Source organism: Schistocerca gregaria, chromosome 1 (assembly GCF_023897955.1).
Source record: "Schistocerca gregaria isolate iqSchGreg1 chromosome 1, iqSchGreg1.2, whole genome shotgun sequence".
NCBI classification, from domain to species: domain Eukaryota; kingdom Metazoa; phylum Arthropoda; class Insecta; order Orthoptera; family Acrididae; genus Schistocerca; species Schistocerca gregaria.
The window spans coordinates 557,911,404-557,928,268 of NC_064920.1; the positions used below are offsets into that span (position 1 = coordinate 557,911,404).

The following is a 16,865-nucleotide window of genomic DNA, read 5'->3' on the forward strand; positions in this document are numbered from 1 at the left end:
AAATGTCCCCAAAGTAGCAGTAGCTATTCAGATTACTCTCAAGGCGTAGAAGAGGTGAGATCGCATGTTATAGGCAATGGTGCCCCAAACTATCACATTTGGAGTTTGTCTGCTACGCCGCTCAATAAAATAGCCTGCCCGATTGCGTTCACCACGGCTGCATCGGACGCGTATTCGGCCATGACTGTAGGACAAGTTCAAGCATAACTCGTCCGAAAGCACAACATTTTTCCACAGAGCGAGCCAGTGTCGGCGTTCACGTGCCCATTGCGCCAGTTGTGGGTTATGACAAACGGAAAACAACGTTACGGCATGCGTGCCACCAGTCCAGCTGGCAGGGAAAGGCGTCGAACCGCTGACGCAAAAAGGTACGCACTTGTTGCAGAGCCCCAACGTCGCGCCAACACTGTGGACTATGCTATTCTGTACGTTTCGGCTAAGCAGAGAAGATGGCGGGCATCTTCCACTGTGCTCACGTTGTGTCGTGTACTACCCTGCCGGCGCTGCAAAATGTTCAAATGTGTGCGAATTCCTAAGGGACCAAACCGCTGAGGTCATCGGTTCCTAGACTTACACACTACTTAAACTAATTTATGCTAAGGACAACACATACACCCGTGCCCGAGGGAGGACTCGAACCTCCGGCGGGAGGGGCCGCGCAGTCCGTGACAAGGCGCATCAAACCGCGCGGCCATTCCGCGCGGCTATTGGCACTGCGTCGTACGGCCTCTTCTCCCTACTGGTTCCACATACGCCTCAACGAAGAAGCATCGTGCCCTGCAGACCCGCATCCCGCAAAATCTTTGTGCCCCTTTCGAACGCACTCAGATGTCTATATCCCACACTGTCATGTCACCAAGGCATAATGGCACATGGTTACACCTTTCCTATTCATACCACGGCTGCGCATCGAGTGAGCATTTCGTAACTTTGACCTGTCCGACGCTGCTGGGCGTATGTGAAAACCGCCTCTCTCCTCCTTAAATCACTTGTTTTGATTCATCTGGTCTACACGGCCTCTTTTCTTGGTGTGATGCAGAGCATTGCTTCTGAGTGTTCCACGTTTCACAAACAGTAGTGTATTTCAGTAGTGTGATACTTTCGTTTTGTTCTTAATAAGTAATTAACACATAACTTTTATTTCGGCAGTTAAATTTCATGACTCAAGTTTTTGTTGAAATATAAGGAGAATTGAAGTGTTATTCAATAGAAGAATGAGTGAATGAGTGTCTGTAACTTTACATTTGGGCAGACTGCTATACGCAATTGCCAGCTCCAAAAGCAACTGACTAATATTACGTGTGACGTTACTCGAACTATTTAGAGGTAACATCGATTGCGGCTGTTAAGCAAACAGCTAAACAGATGTTCCGCAACTTCTAAACAATTAAAAAAAATTATGCATTTACATACCGAAATCAAAGGAAAACAATATTGCTTCGACCGGTTTCCCTATTACAGCCCATGAGTGATATGGCTAAAGTATGAAAGATGTTGCATATTCAGTCCATTACCTTTTTTCAAAATCAATGAAATACAATGTGTGTTATGTAAGGTTTTAAAAAGGTGTTACACTCCATAATTGATACAAAAATAATTTAATGTCTCACGTTCACTACAGTCCACAAAGTCACTAAAAGAGATGTACTCCTTTCCTTCGATGGCTGAAACGTTGTACTAGACGAAACCACGAACCAGGATGGATACAATGGCGTGTCCAGTCTCCCACACTAGGCACGGCCTCAGAGAACTATCCACAGGAATATCTCTCGTTGAATACATACGCATGTAAGAAGTAACGTAACGTTAGAAATAATTAAATTTCAATATATTTCATACGATTTTAGTTCATAAATATAGTCATATATCTTTTAAAAAGACAAAGTCCAACGGACGTTGTTTGAATAATACACATACATTCGAATTAAGTTTTGATGAGAGGCACAGGTTTTCACTTTCGCTGCACCACTCACACGGTCACTTGTCACAATGGAATCACCATTCTGCAGGGAAAGTTGAATCCAGAGGAGCAGATCGGGACATCTTTAACTTTATCTTGATCAGCTGGGATATTTTTTGTGTCTTGAAACTCCAGTATTAAAGAAATCCATTCCCTAAGATTTCCCTCCTAATACGAAATGGCTCTGTCAACTGCCGATGCTGCTTGAAAACTAAAGCTATGTCCATAACTAAGAACAAACATCGGTATTTCCAGTGAATTGTTATATACATGAGGACGTGGTCAAACAGCAGATATGAGAATTTTCATGCAAAGTTGACAAAACTTAAATTTTTGGTGTGTAATATTAATGTGAAAAAAGAAAAACCTAAATAAAGGTAATGACAAGATTTCCTCTAAATTCGTATGCAGGATGATCCGCACAGGAAGTAACACGGTTCCTCATTCTGTAACTGGCAATCTCAAAATTTCTATTCCTTTTTCTATTACTTCGGGACTAACTGAGCCGTAAGGATTAAATACCTACAGAAATCAATCTGTGTCTTTTGCCTATGTGCTGCGCCGTATAACTATCCATTCTAACAACAAAAATGGCGGATATTTGCACTAAGTAGACACATGAATGTCTGAACTAGCAATAAACATGTTTCCGTTATTTTCATTCACTTTTTCCAACAAGCATTAGTCCTTATCCTGCTTGGAAACGTCTTGTTTGATATTCAGTTTCCTCGTGGCATGCGTTGCTATGACAAGGTGATTTCAGTCTTTGCTAGATTAAGTCGTCCTTTCTGGATATGAATTGAATCTAATCAGGATTGATACTATTTGTATTTGGTACATGGTCCCAAAGTTTCTTTGCGTCTCGCACAACCTTTAAAACTTCTCCTCTTAGATCCTTTCGTGGAATTACCATCGAAGGGTCATTACAATTCCTAATTCCCTCAATAAACACAAATTTTTAATACATATGAAAAATCAACGGAGTCATGACGTATTATTCTCGCGAATTACTCAACATGATACCTAGTGTCACCATTTCACGGACGTGAAGATAGTGGTAAATCGTTCCTTTCAGATATTTCGGCACTGCACATTTTTGAATGCGATACCGCTTCTACAGAACAAATAAAGAATGTCAAAAGTGGAAAGAAACAAGAAAACAGCTGTAAAATTAGTAAATGGAGATACAGGATCGAAAGTTGACAGTTTGGGCACCTTTCTTTCATCTTACTTTGACTGAAATCTGATTCTTTAAGATATTCGTCTACATTTCATGTTTTTTGCTGAATGTGGGCATGGGTGGAATAAATGTGTACCACAACTGAAGTGAATATGTACTGGTTGGTTGGTCAACGAAAATAAAATCATAGCTCCCATTCCTGTGCATCAATTTAAACCTCAAAAACGTCCTCAGATTATTTCGAGCAAGTGTATGACCAAAGGGGTGGTGACATTTACCTCCTTCGCAGTCGCCGAAACAAGTTTTTCTTCCTTTGGTTTAGAGAAATAGCATTTTAACGGTGCTACCTTTCACACGTTTACTTGGCTTCATCTTCGAAGTCAGCTATGTGCGGCCTGTGGGCCATTGAAACTGAGAACCATGTTTACTTCAGTACGTCCACTATTTACGACATCTGCAAATATCCGCACTAGGAAAGACATCTTCTTGTCGACGAACTTACAATATCGACCATTTGTATGTGAGAGTCCTCCCTGATCAAACATAGAAGGGTAATCACTATTCACTACGCCTTACCCAGCCCACAACGATCCTCAAAATTCAAGCAGTTTATCTGACTACCTTTATGTCCGCTGTGCGTATTTCCACTTTATCGCAACGACGTATAAACCAGACGATTATTTCGCCTCTCGAATATCACATTCTGCACGTCCTCTTTTTCTGGAGCCAGTGATGGATACGGCAACCAACAGCGACGAAATATCACCGCCAATCTTAGGACCGTGGTCACTGTCGCGGAAGTTGGTGGCAGGAGATTCTCTGCTTTGCCTCCGGTGGCCGGGACATCGGACGCACCCTGGAGACCCGCTGCAGTGCCCTCGGCCGCGGCGATGAGAGTGAAGGCGCGGTCAGCAAGTCCGTCTCCGCCGTAGTCCCGTCGGTGCTAGCACACAGCGCTGGCCGCCAACAGCAACAGCAGTAGCACCACCGGCACGTGCAGCCCACGTGGCTGTGGCGACGCGTCGCTGTGTTGCATAGCGGCCGGCGTCTGATCTGATAACAGAAGAAACGTGGTGCTGCACTGCTGTCTACTGCAGAATTTACGAGCAGGCAGAATGGGAGAACGCTGCTTACAGCCTTAGAGGCCGTGCCTAAAGGAAACATGGCCCAAGCGGGTAAGCATAGTAACGATCGGGAAAATATTTTAGTTTAATTACAACGAAATGAACACCCTTAGCTGCTTACAGGCGTTGACATACGTCAACGGGGACAGATGAAAACGTGTGCCCCGACCGCGACTCGAACCCGGGATCTCCGCCGTCAGTGTCAGCCAGTTTGCCGTGGCATACGGAGCTCCATCGCAGTCTTTAACACTGGTAGCATGCCGCGACAGTGTGGACGTGAACCGTATGTGCAGTTGAAGGAATTTGAGCGAGGGCGTATAGTGGGCATGCGGGAGGCCGGGTGGACGTACCGCCGAATTGCTCAACGCGTGGGGCGTGAGGTCTCCACAGTACATCGATGTTGTCGCCAGTGGTCGGCGGAAGGTGCACGTGCCCGTCGACCTGGGACCGGACCGCAGCGACGCACGGATGCACGCCAAGACCGTAGGATCCTACGCAGTGCCGTAGGGGACCGCACCGCCACTTCCCAGCAAATTAGGGACACTGTTGCTCCTGGGGTATCGGCGAGGACCATTCGCAACCGTCTCCATGAAGCTGGGCTACGGTCCCGCACACCGTTAGGCCGTCTTCCGCTCACGCCCCAACATCGTGCAGCCCACCTCCAGTGGTGTCGCGACAGGCGTGAATGGAGGGACGAATGGAGACGTGTCGTCTTCAGCGATGAGAGTCGCTTCTGCCTTGGTGCCAATGATGGTCGTATGCGTGTTTGGCGCCGTGCAGGTGAGCGCCACAATCAGGACTGCATACGACCGAGGCACACAGGGCCAACACCCGTCATCATGGTGTGGGGAGCGATCTCCTACACTGGCCGTACACCTCTCGTGATCGTCGAGGGGACACTGAATAGTGCACGGTACATCGAAACCGTCATCGAACCCATCGTTCTACCATTCCTAGACCGGCAAGGGAACTTGCTGTTCCAACAGGACAATGCACGTCCGCATGTATCTCGTGCCACCCAACGTGCTCTAGAAGGTGTAAGTCAACTACCCAGGTCCGCAAGATCTCTGGATCTGTCCCCCATTGAGCATGTTTGGGACTGGATGAAGCGTCGTCTCACGCGGTCTGCACGTCCAGCACGAACGCTGGTCCAACTGAGGCGCCAGGTGGAAATGGCATGGCAAGCCGTACCACAGGACTACATCCAGCATCTCTACGATCGTCTACATGGGAGAATAGCAAGTTTGCATTGCTGCGAAAGGTGGATATACACTGTACTAGTGCCGACATTGTGCATGCTCTGTTGCCTGTGTCTATGTGCCTGTGGTTCTGTCAGTGTGATCATGTGATGTATCTGACCCCAGGAATGTGTCAATAAAGTTTCCCCTTCCTGGGACAATGAATTCACGGTGTTATTATTTAAATTTACAGGAGTGTATATATTTACTAAGATGGTATCTGTTCTTTCGGACACCCAAGTTACACTTGAATGATTAACTTTATGTTTCTGTGATTTCAGCATTTTCAAGAAAATATTTACTGATGAGACGTCGGCACATCTTTTTCCGATAAGTCCAGATAAAGGACTGGTTACTGTACGCCGAATGAAGAGTGCCCCTTCAATATGAGGACACCATATTCCACACCGTCTCGTTCGATGCACCAACTATCTTCGTTAGGTCCGTCCAGTGAAAGCTGACATCTGACGAGTACATGCGATCCTTCGTTCACAGTTTCAGCCTTAAAACGTAAGTCAATGGCAAAACAGTGGTTTTTGGCAAGCCTTGCATTGCAGCTTCTAGAAACTCAACGTGGCAATCTGGACCGATCTCGGTGAGGTGTAACATCTGCAGTTTGTTTAGCCGGCCGCGGTGGCCGAGTGGTTCTACGCGCTTCAGTCCGGAACCACGCTGCTGCTACGGTCGCAGGCTCAAATCCTATCTCGGGCATGGTGTATGTGATGTCCTTAGGTTACTTACGTTTACATAGGGGACTGAAGTCCTCAGATGTTAAGTCCCATAGTGCTCAGAACCATTTGAGTGTTTAGGTGACATTTCTGCGTGGCCGGATTTGTCATAATAATTTAAATACTGCTGACCCCAGTTTCTCTAACTGAACCTCTCCGGAACAGCAGTTAATGTTGCTTTAATTGGAGCCGTCCCCGATTTCTAGTTCTCATTTTGTCTCAAGTAGAGACAGTTTCGCGGTGCTCTGCAACAGATTTCAGCTTCACAGCGCGGGCTATCGCTGACTGTCTCGGTGGTGTTGATAAAAAACTTTTGCGATATGACAGGTACTCCTCTCTCCTGATATCAGGGCGCAATGCGTTCATTTTGTGCTAACGGCATCAAGTTTCGCAGCTATAGGGGCGAGTCACCAGTGAGTACCCGAAAGAAAATTCTCTCAAATTAGAGGCACCATTGTTTCTCTGTCGTAATTTTTTATTGTTTGATACGTCACATGAACTATTGTTATGAGTACCAAGCAGAATGGTGATTTCCAATATTGCTACTATGTTGGTTACATAGCTTCACAGCATCGCCCCTAAGCACACTACTCTTTCTGATATCCCACCTTTTTTCCTTTTAGAAGGTTTCTTCCTTGCCTATGGACCATCCCGCACAGATAGCAACTTAGGAAAAGGAAGTTAATATAAAGTGATGTCATACCACTGTTCATCTGGAATATAGGCACGCTACTGAGGGAAAATAGGATATAAAATAGAGGAGAAACGTGTACAAATGAAAATGTTCACGTAAGGCATAGACCACCTGGTTGGGCATAAAGAAGGATTAGAAGAAATATAAAATTTTCACGATTGACAGTTGTTTACGTAAGGTGGTGCTAAGTTCCTGTGGCGACCTAACAGCTAAGATCATCGGCCCCTTGGCTTACACACTACTTACTATAAGGCAAACTAACTTACGCTAAGGACAACACACACACCCATGCCCGAGGAAGGTTCTAACCTCCGACAGGGGTAGCCGTCACATAAGTAATTGACCATCTCGCTGGAGATAAAGAAGTATCAAATGAAATATTTAAAAAATTAAAAAAAAAATTTTGTACATTTTTCTCAGAATTTAGATGAAGGAAGAACAAAACAAGAAATAAAATAATAAAGAATAAGCATTAATATTCTGGAATAGAAAGTAAAGAGGTGACCAAGGGACCAATGTGAGACGAAAGGGCTGTTACAAGGAAACATCACATGTAGGTTATGGCAACTTCTACCAGAAAGAAATCTATAGCATTAGCATAAAATTCCGGAGTTTATTTCTCTTGACCACGACGTCAGATTATCGTGATTCTGGGAAGTGCAGCAAATATTAAAACCAGTTGGAACGCTTGTTTTTCGTGAGCAGGATATCGAATCTCCTGATTGTAGGGAGGGCTGTAGAGGCGAACAGTGGTATAAGCCATCTATTTTTCTTACGATATTCTTTGTTTTCTCTATTCCTGAACTGACGAAGAAGAACGTGCAATGTTACACTGTAAATTTCTTATCTCATAGACTTAACTTCAAGTAACACTCTTATTTACAATATGTGGAATTTAATCCAGAAACTTCTATCAGTGTGGATCCGGTTTGCGTAAAACAGTATTTTGATCTTTTGGAGGATGAGTGCATTGCATCTAAATCGAAGGAATGGGTTTTTACGTCTTCTTCTCTTTCTTCTTCAGCTTTTGTGGCATTGTTGAATCACTTCAAACAGCTTTTTTCTGTTCACATTCTTCAGTAAGTTTTCCTTCCGAATTGCGAACTACCTTTTCATTTTACTGGTCTTTTTTGTTGTTTCTCATCTGTAAATACCCTTTATATTGGATGTCGTTTGTGTATTACTGGTTCAAATATTATTTTTATGTTTTTCAGTTTCTTTAAATTTTCTGTTTTGATTTTCTAGTTGTCCATGGATCATTATAGCTATTTAATATCTTCCACGATTTTCTTTATCCGTCCTACATGTTGCTTCATGTTCCATAATTTCTCTATGATTTTACTTGGTAATCTGGCTTTTGGTGTCATCATGTGACCAAAAAACTAGGCACTATCTGCCATTGCCCATCGTTTTGATATTTCTCATTTACACATGTACTAGCTGTTCTTCTCTGTACTTTTAGGATTTTGGTGATTCTTTATTTCTTTGGGTGGCTTTGAAAAGTGTTTAACTTCTGTTTGTCAACTCTTGTTGAACCCTTGTCTTGCAACGTTTTAATTTACTCTCGACTGATAGGCATTTTCGTTGCTGGTAGACCACGTTTATTTTTAAGCTTTTATCGTTAGCTCTTTCTTGCCTTGCAAGTTTCTCTCCAAGATGTATGTTGTAATTCCCCTAGATATTAAAATTGTTTCATTATTTTTGCTTTCCTGGAATATACTTTTGTGTGGATAATTATTAGTGGATCTGCTACCATTGGCTCTGTCTTTTCGAATGATATGTGGTGTCCTATTCTTTTGCACTATATATTGTCCGTTTATTGCTTGATTTCTGGCTACTTGAATGTTATTGACCTGTCATATAAGCCTTCCATACGATGTAAGTTTATTTGACCTTTCTTGGTTCCAATTAGTATGTTTTTAGGATTTTCCTTGCGTCATTCCTTCATCACCTTAGAGCACAGTTGAAAAAATCTGGCGATAGTCCGTCTCCCTGTCTTACATCTCTTTTAATCGTAAATGGTTCAGATATTTCTCCTCTGAGCTTTAGATTTAGTGTTAGTTATAACTATGTTTATCACTTTTAATAGTTTACGATGGACTCCCAAATTCCTTAACATCATCATTGTAGACCTGTGGATACAACCAGAAGCTTAATTGAGATCTACGAAGGTTATGACTTGTTGTTTCTGTTTTCTTTTGTAGTAGTCCATTCCAAAGCTCAAAGCGATTATCTGTTCTGGGCAGATTCTGTAGGGTCTAAAACCTCCTTGGTATATCCCCAGTTTTAGTTCAAACTGATCTTTACAACGATTGTCTAAAATTCTTGACATGTCTTTGTATGTGATATCCAAAAGGGAAATCCGTATATAGTTGTCTGGATTCGATTAATTTTCATTTCTGAGTAATGGATAGAGCACATAGTCCAATTTTCTAGAAGTTCTTCTTTGTTCCAAATTTTCATTACACATTGCTGTAATGATGGCTATTGCATACAAGTATTTTCAAATCTCTACGAATATTTGGTCTTCTTGACTTGCTTTGTAGCTTTTGAGCTTTTACAAAGCTTTATAAACTTTAGGGATTTTAGATGGATTCATACTTTCATATGGTGTTTCAACAGGGATATCTGTATTTATATGCAGTAGTTGTGTGAAACTTTGCCATTGAGTAATTTGTTAAATGTTTCTATAAAAATTTATATGTCTTTTTTCTACTGCTATAGGCCATTTTATTATTTTATTCCTTAACATTAATGTAGGAGGCTGATGTCTTAACGTCTCTGTGCAAAATATTTTGTAGTAACCCCTCTGAGCCTGTTTTCACACTGTTCGTTTCTTTCATTAGATTTTTTTGCGTTAATCTTGGATGTGTGACCATCCGGTCTGCCGAGCGCTGTTGGCAAGTGGGCTGCACTTCTGAGGCGAACTGAGGAGCTACTTGATTTAGAAGCAGCGGTTCCGGTCTCGTAAACTGAACTACGGCCGGGAGAGCGGGATGCTGAACACATGCCCCTCCATATCCGCATCCAGTGACGCCCGTGTGCTGAGGACTTCCAAGGCCTGTTCAGTTTAGTTGGCGTTAATCCTTCTTATTATTTTTTGAGTTATCTTGCTTTGTTCTGTTAGTTTTAATTGTGATTCTCCGGTCTTATGTCTCTGATATCTGAACCAGGCTTATTGTCTGTCTACCACTGAATTATGACACTCATAGTTCCACCACGGGTGTTTTCTCTTTGGGTTTACTGGGGCTATTTGTTTCAACTGCGAACTATTTCCTCTATATTGTATGTTATATTTGCATTTCTCGTTTGTTCTCCATTTTCCGTTACTTATCAGTTTATGAAGGTCTTAGGTTTTCTTATTTTTGAGGATTTATTTTCTTTAGCAACGTGAATCTAATTTTAATTTTTATCTTAAAATGATGCGAACCAGTATCTGTCCGTCCTAGAAATTCCACATTACACCGCTATCCGTTGTAAGTTTTACTCACGCAGACATAATGCACTTGCCATTCTTCTTTCTTTTAGTCTAGACATCTCCGCGTTTAGCTTACTTTTTCTTCATGAGAAGTATGTTGACTTTGAGACCATTTAACGATTTCTGCAGAATTCCATCAGTCTAACGCCAATCTTTTTTTTTTTGTCTTTGTGCTGGCCATTTCCCTACTACCTCTCTATATCTCTTTTCTTCTTGACGGTGTATTAAAATCTGCAACTAAAAGTTTGATGTGATTTTTGTTTATGTTTGCTCTCATCTGACCTGAAAGCTTACGTAATTCATCCGCATCATCTTTGTGTTATTTCCTGTTATCTTAATCATTAGATGGGGCACAGGTATATACTATTCTGTGTATTTTATTTGCAGCAATTGTAGTTAGGGTTGATAACCTGGATAATTGTGTTTTAAATTCTATTACGAATTCAATTATTTTAAGAAGGATTAGAAATTCCGTTTAGAATTGCAGACATCGCTTCTGTACTCCTTTTCCTATTATTCTCTTATAAATTATATAACCTTTTGATTCTATAAATGCCTGGTCAGTGTTGCTTATATCTTGAAGTCTAGTTATTAGAATCCCTTTGCGATCCATTTCGTCAGTCGAAATTTTGAAATTAGTTGGTTATTTGATGGCTTTTATGTAGTGTGTTGCTACGCCTGTCCTGTCTCGACACTAGATTTTGATGTTCTGTCAGCCATGGGTATTTTCAGATGTTGCGACTCATCTAAGTATTTTCCCACAGAACCGCTGTTCAGTCTCCCTCCGCAATTGCCAAGCAGTGGACTTGTCCTTAAAAGATTTCCTTCCATGTCTGACTTTCAAAGGTAGTCAACCTTGCATGGCGCAAGCTCCGTGTTGCCACTACGGTTGGGAACCGTAGATACTGTAGTATGTTTGGTGCGCGAGAGATATTTGATATCACTTAAGTTTGTTGGCAAGTCGTTGAGGACGCTCTATCCGGTACATGCGACGCCCCACATCCGAGTATTACTTCCCCGCGTGCTACGACAGCGTGGTGGATCAGTAGGAAACTTACGTCTTTAATTCGACTATTAATTTTTTTGTGTAAGGCGTGTGTTTGAAAAGTGCTGCGAACGATGTGGATTATGCTAGCAGTCATCTTTAGATCATAAAATGTAATTACAGAGTGCCAAACGTAACATGTTGTACCATCACATATTTCATTGTAAACCATGCGACTGTAACGACAGTTTAGAAGTTGAAGATGATGGAAGTCATGCTGTAGAAACAAGTCATTTATAGCACAATAGATGTCGTTCTACACTCTGTAACGGTATTGTAGGATGTGAAGATTATTATAAGCGCAATCGAAATCTCGTGAACAGGACAAGTAAATTTTATGCTGATAGTTAAGATAACTTCTCTACACTCTTGACTTTGTCAGGCATTATAAAACTTAATCCGCCATCAGCATCATTATCATTTACGATATGGACGGGCATGAATAGATAGATTATTGTACACGGATATTAACATGGAGACAAACAGTCTTCTAAAGTAAAACTGAGGATTTTTTGCATTGTCCGAAACAAGAAGACGTTGTGAGGAGGCTTATATGAAATTACATTTTCCCCTTCGCATACCAGAAATACTCTGAGGGTGACAAATCAGAGGCACCGTTCACCCCAGATACGGATCCATACATTTCTTAGGGTCCGTAGCTCGTGGTTTTGCGGTAGCGTTCTCGTTTCCCGCGCACGGGTTCACGGGTTCGATTCCCCGCGGGGGTAGGGATTTTCTCTGTCTTGAGATGACTGGGTGTTGTTGTGTCGTCTTCACCATCATCGTTCATCCCCATTACGGGTGGAGGAAGGCAAAGGAAACCCACCCCCGCTAGGAGTTTGCCTGGCATCTTCCGCTGCACTCCTCGGAGTATGGGGCCTCATCATCATCATCACATTCCTACCAGCGTTTATGGTGTGAACTGCAATGTGAAGTCTCGTATTATCCTTCAGGAGTACAAGATTTGGTGCCCTGGTCAAGAAGACTTTAGCATTCTTACCACATGCTGTTGAGATATCGAGTTTAATTGATGAAAGGCGAAAATATAAAAATGTAGTACATGAAGCAGTCAAAAAGGAATACGAACGTCTCAAAAATGAGATCGAGAGGAGGTGCAAAATGGCTAAGCAGGGATGGCTAGAGGACAAATGTAAGGATGTAGAGGCTCATATCACTGTTTGTAAGATAGGTACTGAATACAGGAAAATTAAAGAGAGCTTTGGAGAAAAGAGAGCCACTTGCATGAATATCAAGAGCTCAGATGGAAACCCAGTTATAAGCAAAGAAGGGAAAGCATAAAAGTTGTAAGGATTGTATAGAGGGTCTATACAAGGGCGATGTTCTTGAGGACAATATTCTATAAATGGAAGAGTATGTAGATGAAGATGAAATAGGAGATATGATACTGCGTGAAGAGTTTGACAGAGCACTGAAAGACCTAAGTCAAAACAAGGCCCCAGGAGTAGACAGCATTCCATTAGAACTACTAACAACCTTGGGAGAGCCAGCCCGGACGAAACTCTACCATCTGGTGAGCAAGATGTATGAGACAGCCGAAATAACCTCAGACTTCAAGCAGAATTTAATAGTTCCAATCCCAAGAAAGCAGGTGTTCACAAATGCGAAAATTACCCAACTATCAGTTTAATAAGCCACGGCTGCAAAATACTAACACAAATTCTTTACAGACGAATGGAAAAACTGGTAGAAGCCGACCGCGGGGAAGATTAGTTTCGATTCCATAGAAATGTTGGAACACGTGAGGCGTTACTGACCCTACGAAAACATCTTGGAAAATAGATGAAGTAAAGGCAAACCTAGGTTTCTAGCATTTGTAGACGCCGAGAAAGCTTTTGTCAATGTTTAGTCTCTTTCAAATTCTGAAGGTGGCAGGGGTAAAATACAGGGAGCGAAAGGCTATTTACAATTTGTACAGAAACCAGAGGGCAGTTATAAAAGTCGACGGTTATGTAATGGAAGCAGTGACTGGGAAGGGATTGAGACAGGATGGTAGCCTATCCTCGATGTTATTCAACCTCTGTATGGAGCAAACAGTAAAGGAAACAAAAGAAAAATGTTTAGCAGGAATTAAAATCCATAGAGGAGAATTAAAAACTTTGAGGTTAGCCGATGACACTGTAATTCTGTCAGAGACAGCAAAGGACCTGGAAGAGCAGCTGAACGGAAAGGACAGTGTCTTGAAAGAAGGATATAAGATGAACATCAACAAAAGCAAAAGGAGGATAATGGAATGTAGTCGAATTAAGTGCACCACCGTACTACCTGGCTAAAGTCCAGAGTTTTCTCATTGACTGCTTTCCAGGTCAAGGGATTAGTCGTGATGTGCCAGTTGCATGCATCTCACGTTCCTCAGATTCTCCTTTGTGGGAATTCATCAAGGATACCGTGTTTGTACCTCCTATGCCACTTCACTACCTCAGCTTGAACAAGAATTTACTTAGCTACTGAGCAAGTAACACCTGCAATGTTACAGCGAGTTTGGGAAGAAACTGATGTTTGTAGGGTAAACCAACAGAAGCCACGTGCGGCATCTTTAAGGCAACAAAAAAAAATCTTGATGTGTTTCCCTACAAAATAACACTAAACCCAGCTCTATATCTTCTACCAATATATTTTTATGAATTTTTAAAGTTGTAAAGTCCTTTTTGAAACACTCTGTGTATGTGAATAACCACATGATTAACATTCAGTAAGCATAATCGATACTTTCAGCAGACGACACTAATGTTATCATAAAGCCCATTAGAGAACAAGCTACAGAAGTGTTGGTAAATTATATTTTCCAAAGAATTATTAAGTGATCCTCTGAAAATGGACTCTCCCTAAATTTAAAAAGGAACACACTACGTTCAGTTCTGTGCAACAAATACATCTACACCGTATTCCGCAAGCCATCAAATGGTGTGTGGCGGAGGGTACTTTCGGTACCATCATCTGTTCCTTCCAACCGTGTTCCATCGCGAATAGTGCGTGAGAAGAATCGTTGTCTTTAAGTATCTGTACTGTCTCTGATTTCTCGTATTTTCTCCTCGTAGTCAGTACGCGAGACGTATGTGGGGGCAAGTAATACGTTGTCCGACTCCTTCTGAAAAGTGCTGTCTCGAAATTTCAATAGTAAATCTCTCCGTGATGCACAACGCCTCCCTTGTAACGTCTGCCAGTGTAGTTTGTCCAGCATCTCCGTAACGCTCTCTCGCCACTTAAACAATTCCGTGACTAAACACGCCGCTCTTCCTTGGATATTGTTTATCTCCTCTATCAGTCTTACCTGATAGGGATCCCAGATAGATGAACAATACTCACTAATCGGGCGAACAAGCGCCTTACAAGGCACTTCTTTCGTGGAAGAGTAACATTTCCTTAAGATTCTTCCGATGACTCTGAGTCTGGTGTCTGCTTTCCCCTCTATCTGTTATTTGTGGTTATTCCACTTAAGGTAGCTTTGGATAGTTAAGCCCATATGTTTTACGGCAGACACTGTCTCCAGCTGTTTGTCAACGATAGTGTAGCTGTACACTAGTGGATTTCCTTTCCTATGTATGCGTAGTACCTCACATTTATTTACGTTCAAGGTCAGCTACCAGAGCCTGCACCATTTATCAATTCTCTGCAGGTCGTTCTGCAAATTCTTACTGCCTTCTGGCTTTGCTACTTTGGTATAGACAACTTCATCATCTGCAAATAGCCTTTAAAGAGCATCCGAAGCTTTCTACTAGGCCATTCATAGGTATTGTAAACAGCAACTGTTCTATCACAGTTCCCTGTGGTACTCCGGATATTACACTTCCATCTGTGGATTTTGTTCCGTTAACAGCGACGTGTTGACTTCTATCTGCAAGAAAGTCTTGTACCCAATCGCAAGACTGCTCCGATTTTCCGTAAGCTCGTTTTTTTTTTCATTAAATGGCAATGCGGGACGGTGTCAAACGCAATACTGAAAACACGGAACACATCAACTTGAGCGCTGTTGTCCACTACGCTGTGGATCTCATGGAGGAGAAGAGTGAGCAGAGTTTAGAGTCACGCCAACAACTTGAGTAGGCGTCAGTAGATAGGGTGTACAAATTGCTAAAAACGTGAAGCGGAAGAAGGATATTACTGAGTTTCTGAACCAATTACGTTCAGCTGCTTTTGCTCTTCCTATAACTGCTAATCTTGGAAACAAACGTATCAACTTCCTGGTATATTTTTCATATTTCCACTCAATAGCGTGTTACGGAAATAATTTTCTGGGGTTACTCGTCACTTAGAAAGAAAGTATTGACTGCACAAAAGTGAGCAACAAGGATAATATAGCGTGTTCGCCCTTGAATGTCCTGTACGTAGCTCCTCGAGGAGCTAGGCATTTCAACAGCGCCGTCACAGTATGTATGTTCGCTAATAAAATTATGAATATATAGTCCATCACAATTTTAGAACAGTGATAACTACTCCTGCAACACTAGAGGGAAAAATGACCTATATTACCCACCGTTAAAGTTGTAAGTGGCTCAGAGGAGTTCAGTAATTTGCAATATAAATTGTTGGTTATTTACTTTGTAACTTAAAATTGTGACAGAGAGTGTGGCATGTTTTGAATCTAATTTAAAATCACTTCTCCTGTACAACTCCTTCTCATCCACTGGCAAATTTATGATTAAAGACTGGTAGCCAGCAAATAATAAATAAATAATAAAAGTTAGATGCATGACTGGGATTAAAAGTAGTAGTGTGACCATTAACCCTCCCGTTGCTAAGCTTTTTCACTCCTCTATTTTACCAAGCGGGGCATTTGGACTACCCCAAAAGAGTGTTATGTTTTATTGTAATATTTGTTCTCATATTTCGTTATTTCCATTGAATGGGTATATTTAGTATTGAAAAACAGGTTTTCAGGTTATTAGAAGTATTTGATAATGTCACAGATACAAAGGACAATAATGTTTATATATTTCATTAAATTCAGTACTCAACAAACAGAAAATTAATAATCTATGTACCTCAGCAGTCACTGCAGTAAAATAATATAAGACTTTTTTCAACTTTTCAGTCAAGTACATTTTTGCACTGCATGCACTTCACAGTAACAGTTTCTTCTCTATGTATATTACAAAAAGGTTTCTTGCACATTACACAACAAAATCTTGTTTTCCAATGTTCGCTTCTCTTGCAATCTTAACATCGTTGTGGCATTGGTAACTTAGAACACTGTGTCTGAATCACTGCTGTAGGAATTGCAATGCCACAAGCTGTCAGTACATCTTGTAAATATTTATGAAGTCCGTTGATATTTTTGGCTCTTTCTTCCATGTTGCCTTTGCTGAGTCCAAATGCCAGTTCAGCCGTGAAGAGTTTACGTCGGCTTCGGTTATTCTTCTGCCATTCAGGAAATCTTTGCGTGTACAGAATATATGCATT

At 41.7% G+C, this 16,865-nt stretch overlaps 1 protein-coding gene across 1 annotated transcript in view; it reads right to left on the reverse strand.

The window, feature by feature from the left end:
- Positions 1 to 1,494: 1,494 nt before the first annotated feature.
- Positions 1,495 to 16,865, reverse strand: part of LOC126356354 (zwei Ig domain protein zig-8-like) — a 763,413-nt gene continuing 748,042 nt past the window's right edge. The window contains exon 6 of the mRNA XM_050007343.1: positions 1,495 to 4,193. Within this exon, the coding sequence (XP_049863300.1) occupies positions 4,084 to 4,193 (110 nt within the window). The 3' untranslated portion in view covers positions 1,495 to 4,083. The remainder of the gene's footprint in view (positions 4,194 to 16,865) is intronic.